Genomic DNA, 6,000 nt, shown 5'->3' with positions numbered 1-6,000 from the left:
GGACCCCGCTCGTGCACTAACGATGCACCGGTGCGGAGCCATCGTTATTAGTATGCGTGGAGGCGGCCGACCTCACCACGCGCTACAGCCTGCCACATGACAATGGGCCTCATTCCGACCCTGGCGTTAACCAAGGCGCTATTAGCGCCTTGGTTGACGCCGTTATCTTTCCGACTCCGCCATGGTGAATGGCGGAATTACCGCCCCATTCCAAGGTTGGCGGGGTTGGTAATTCCCCATTCACCATGGGCCCTTCCCCATTCCCATTTTTGCCCCATAGGGCTCAATGGGAATGGGGAAGGTGCTAATTACGGCACCGTAAATTACGGTGCCGTAATTAGCTCCAAGGTCCCTTTGCGGGTTGGTTTTTTAACGCCTGCAAAAAGCAGGTGTTAAGTTCCAACCCGCAAAGGGAACTCGGAATAGGGCGGTAAAGGTTTAACGCCACCGGTCTCGTTACCGGTGACCGTTAACCCTTACCGCCCGACTCGGAATGAGGCCCAATGCCTGCTGTTCCAGTGACTCCCATGTCCTTCAATACTTGCTCAGTGTGCGGCACCCACTGTCTGCCCTGTCCCCAAGGCCCCCTTTGACTGAAGCGCATTGTGTCCACTGTGCCGATTCCCTCGCACAGAAGGGGTCCCCACAATCATCTATGTGAAGTACGTATTGTTACAGATGCTCCACGCTCTCACTTTTGTTGCATCCTGTGTACCCGGTGTCTAACTTCTGCCTGCTCTCCTACTTGAACGGTTGCTATGAATGAGTGTAGCACGCAGATTCGCTGACGCCATTCATGATGTCACACCACACGTGTCCTTACTAGAAAAGGCAAGGGTGCGTGTTCCCGTTACGGGAAACCTTTCCTTCCACTGTATGCACACATGCCTATGGAGTCCGTACAGGGCGCGGCCTAGCTGGGCTCCAGGGCCTTCCTTCGCTTCCTAGTTTCAGCAGCGGAGCTCCTAGTCCGCACAGCATGTCTGCACAGGCGTGTGCCTGTGTGTGACAGCATTCCAGGCCCTCTCGCGCTGCCTGACTGCTCACACGGCTCACCCAACGTCCCTGCGCGGCAGCACTATGCTTTACCTTCCATATTTCCTTTTACTTTTTACGCCTCAAATTGGAAATGTAAATGGAGAATCGGCAGGTAAGCAGGTATTACTAAAATAACAATGAAGAAAAACCTGTTATACTTCAAATAGAGCCGTGGGTATGCACGCAGCCGTGTACGCCATTGACATACATGTGTTCTTAGTTGTTTACAGGTCAGGAAATACCTCTGTATTCGGGATGCCATTGCCATTTGTTAAGTTCACGTTCTATTTTTGACTGCGGCCTATGGGTGTATTGATTTGAAGTATATCCATACATACATGTATTACATTTGCTTCTCGTCATGTCCACTTTATGCTTAACCGTCCTGTTTGTGAAAGCCCAACCGGCCGTCGGCTTCGGTGTGTGGGAGCACTGACATTCTGCAGGGACAAGGGAGGGGACCTTGCCACTGACACAACCCACCTTGCCACTGACACAACCCACCCTCGATCAGGGGCGTTGCTAGGTCTGGAAAAGATATGGGGCTACACTAATGTCGGGGCTGTCAGGACTCAGGGCTAGCTAACCTTTTTGCTGTGGCCCCTGAGCTTCTATCGATCAGGGGCGTTGCTAGGTCTGGAAAAGATATGGGGCTACACTAATGTCGGGGCTGTCAGGACTCAGGGCTAGCTAACCTTTTGGCTGTGGCCCCTGAGCTTCTATCCGGTGCTACAACCAAAAGACCTGGGGCTATAACCCCCCCACGCCCTCACAGCAACGCCTCAACCAATCCTAAATGGTCACAGTTCTGAGGGCAGCTCATACACATGCACATTGCTAGATGTGTCTGGCCCAGGCAGGGCAGTTTCTAGACAATGTGGTGCCCACGGCAGACATCAAATATTGCGCCCCCTCATGCGTTTGCTGCTCACCCCACAAGCAATGAAAAAAGTAATTTAGAAGGAACTGAGTGGCAAGTGTGCATCAATGCACATCTTTATGTGCCATCTTTGTGTCCTTTTGTATGTTTCAGGCTTTGTGTTCTACTGAACAGATGTATAGTCTGTGTGTACATTAGTGCAATTGGATGCCTGTCCTGGCAGTCTATTGAAGAGTGCTAGATGTCCCAGACGTGGCAGAATAGGGTTTATTTAGCGCCACTTTTTTTGCTTGATGATTGTGCATGTTTTGATTAAATATGATAAATGAGTGTTATTTATTTATTTATTTATTGTGCATTTGTAACTTGCTTACACATCAAGTAAATGTGTCACTTTGTGATGTAAGCTTTATTGCTGTGCTTTAATAATGGGTTAAAGTGTATTGGTATTTTTTATTTTGTTTAACTGAATGTTATCTAGTAATGCACTCCTGATGCATCACTGACAGTTTAGCTGAGCAGGATCTGCTAATGACATCAGTTCAGAGTGTTATGCTTCTTGTTGGAACGATTGTGATTGTAATAGCAAGCAGTGCTTTAGTGAACAGAAAGCACTGAATAAATATTAAGGATAAAGTCCATCTTGCACATGGGTGTCTATACTAGGACAATGGGGCATTTGGGGGTTGATGTGGCATATGTTGGCAGCACCTGTGCGTGTGAGGTTATGCCTTGATTGTGATTGTAATAGCAAGCAGTGCTTTAGTGAACAGAAAGCACTGAATAAATATTAAGGATAAAGTCCATCTTGCACATGGGTGTCTATACTAGGACAATGGGGCATTTGGGGGTTGATGTGGCATATGTTGGCAGCACCTGTGCGTGTGAGGTTATGCCTTTGATATGGTGACTATGCAAACCTTGTGCTGACATTAGGGCATTCTATGCTGGCTTTGGCACATAATAGAAGCTTCTGCGAAGGTACACATTACAGATGGTGACTGACTACGCAATACATTACTGGGGAGCTCAAGACTGCACTTTGCATTGTGATGACACTGATTAGGGCGTTTAAGGCTGCACTTGACCCATGTCCGACAAACCCTGTTGACTTTGCAATTGCTTGTTTTGTTAATGCTGTGCACAACTCCAGTATCCACACGTGCACAAAGCAGTGCCAGGTTTGGTTTTAAAAGTGGCTGTAACTATGCAGCCCAGAGAGGGGCAACATACAATGTAAACTACTTGTAAGCTGACATGTAAATAAATTGAATAGATAGGGGGCTGTAGCCTGTGGCTCTCCTGATGTTTTTGACTGTAACTCCCACGAGCCCTCACCATTCACTATGCTGGCTAGAGTTGATGGGATTTGAAGTCCAGAGCTGATGGGTTTTTGTAGTCAACGAGATGTGGACTAGCCAAAGTTTGCAGGACCTTGAATTAGAAACATTACTTTCACCTTTTGATTATTAACAGGGTATTTGTTTGATTGAAGCAGCACTTCACCATGTTGTGTTGTAACCTTGCTGGCACTGCCACTCTGCTCCAGTGGTTGACCAATAAGGCTGTCCACTGCCCAGTCTCTATTAAAGCACAAGCAACCTCTTCCAAAGCTATATAGCGCAGCACCCTGGTGTCACAAATCAACTTCTGGGGCACCAGTGGTCCAGGGATGAATATTGGTTTCTAAACCATCAATCACCCCAAACCTCTAGTACACCAAAAGGGATCCGAACAGATTACAACACAAGTCAATTGTAAACCTCCTTGTCCAATTTTGGTAATGTGGATGGAACAGCAGGCTTATCTCCGCACGGTCGTGGATCGTTGGTTAGTTGAAACACAGCGAAAATACAATTATTACCTATTGATAAAAGGGACTGTCCAGTCAAGGTTGTATTAAAATATCTACTTTATTGTTATTACAACAGACAGTTCTAGCACACTACAACATACAACCCACACTGTAAAGAAACACAGAGGGCAGAAAGTTTCACAAAAGAAAGGTAAGCACTCTGGATACTGACAGGAGGGTAGTCGGTAAAGCAATCAGTCTTAACTGTTCAAGGTTATTTGGTTTCAGCACCAAGGAAGCAAGGGGTCGTAAATGTCACTATGGGCCTTCGGAGAAGGACCAGGGGGACAGAACCACAATGTACCTGGTGAGTGAGATATTCCAGGTGCTCGACAGCATCGAGTCGGTTCCAGGACACTTTGCAGCTCCTGCAACAGAGTTCAAGACAGGAAACAGCTGTGGGTATCAGGCGGCAGGCAGTTCGGCAAGGGAAGCTGGACAGACAGCTGCAGGCTGGCCTACACAGTGGTGCAGGGTCAAGAATCGCTGTCTCTGTGCTGGTTGGTGGATCTGGAACGCTGGTCAAGGCGTCTCGGGTGGCTATAGTGACTGCAGTGTTACAACAGTGAGTGGTGCAGTCGGTCGCAGTTGGAGGGCTTAACTGCCTCGAAAATGTCTTTAAAAGATGGACGCTGGTTGATGCTTGTGTGGCACTCCTCCTAGCTTCTTCGCAGGGCTTGTGGCATCCTTTCGAGGCGGGCAGCCCAAAGCTGAGAAGAGTGTTTGCAGGCAACAGCCTTGTCCTTTGTTCAGAGACTCTGGCACTTCCCAGCTGGGAAGCTTGCTGGCAGAACCTAGCAGGGCATGCAGTGTGCTGGCTGGGTACCATTTCTGGAGCTGCTAGATGGGTTCCTGAGTCCTGTATCTCCCTGGCAGATCTTTAGGGGAGGGACCTTGCTTCCCTTCCAGAAATCCTGGCCTTCTTTCACTGGCGGAAGATGTAAGGTAGACTGGGTCCAAATGAGTCTTTCTTCTTACTCCTTTCGAAGTCGTCGGATGATCTGCTAAGTGAAGGGTTCAGACCTTCATTTAATGCCAAACGAGGCCCAGTGATTGGTGTACGCTAAGCCCACCTTAATGAACCACTCCTGGGTCCTCACCAACAATCTTCTGTTATGCATGAGGTCAGGACCAGAGTGCTCTGCAACAGGAAAGGTAAGGGGTGACAACATATACATTAGTCCCACCCATCTTCCTGTCTGTAGATCAAAGTGTCCCTCTGGTTAACTGAGCCCCGACTCTTGATTAAAGTGCAGGTCTCCCTTGAAGTTTGTGACAAGAGTAGACTTCCTGTCTCCCTCAATTCACATACTTCTCCCCTCTGAAAGGGGTCCGCTCTGCAGGGGTACCTGCAGTAACTGATGGCCCCAGACATGCAATTCACTGGCTTTCATACAGAGGAGTGGGAACTATTTTCAAGTTGACACATTGCATACCAAAGGGGTGTTAGCCCCGCTTTCCTGTTGTCTTTCTGCAACCAAGCCCCTCCAGGCTTGACTCAATTATCTCTCATTAGTATACACTGTCACCAGCCGAACTAAACAATAGGAAAGCAGATCCATGGAGTCTTTGATTTTTTAATTAGTCTGCCCATGGCCGGAGGAAGGTGTGCCTTCCCCCTTCTTGAGATACTTTGATGTACCCGTGGCTATCACATTTCATCTGAAAATGACAGGTGAGGATGGCTGTGTCCTCCCGGAGTATACGTGACAATGCCTTTTGTGTGCTGAGCAAAGAAAATGTGTGTGGAATGGCCTCACACATTTTCGGAGGTTGATCTCCCATCATTAATTTTAATTATCAAAAAATCAAAAAAGCCCAGATGAGCGTAAACTCCCCGTGTGGATGGTCGAATTCCTCACATGCCACCCAGCCTCAATATGTGAACCACCACCCTACTGAGGGCAGGTTCGTCATCAAGACAAAAGTACTGTCTGAGGCCATATGCATTTCCACGCTAGCCTGGTTGACAGGCGGGGGTCCAAGTTACATTCTTCTGCATCTTTTTGGACGTTACACCATTCAGGGGCATGGCAATACTCCCATATCTTCTGATCAACAACCAGTAGTAAGTACCCAGTGAGAGCTAGAAAGGCTCTCACCTGCACCTGTGTGGTGGGGATGTCCCAATCCTTCACAGCCTGTACCTTCGCTTCGAGTGGTGGTTACTTACCCCCACCGACCAGGTGGCCTAGGTAAGTCATTGTACCCTGCGCTATCTGGCACT

General features: G+C 48.2%; 1 protein-coding gene across 1 annotated transcript in view; it reads left to right on the top strand.

The window, feature by feature from the left end:
* Positions 1-951: 951 nt before the first annotated feature.
* The window catches only part of LOC138577770 (disintegrin and metalloproteinase domain-containing protein 10-like), a 680,452-nt gene continuing 675,403 nt past the window's right edge, over positions 952-6,000 (top strand). Inside the window, exon 1 of the mRNA XM_069649653.1 lies at positions 952-1,150. Within this exon, the coding sequence (XP_069505754.1) occupies positions 1,081-1,150 (70 nt within the window). The 5' untranslated portion in view covers positions 952-1,080. The remainder of the gene's footprint in view (positions 1,151-6,000) is intronic.

The sequence above is a fragment of the Ambystoma mexicanum genome, chromosome 1p (genome assembly GCF_040938575.1).
Source record: "Ambystoma mexicanum isolate Mex_15411 chromosome 1p, UKY_AmexF1_1, whole genome shotgun sequence".
Classification (NCBI taxonomy): Eukaryota; Metazoa; Chordata; class Amphibia; order Caudata; family Ambystomatidae; genus Ambystoma; species Ambystoma mexicanum.
Note: the sequence above shows the minus strand (reverse complement) of the source record. Positions and strands in the feature narration are given on the sequence as shown.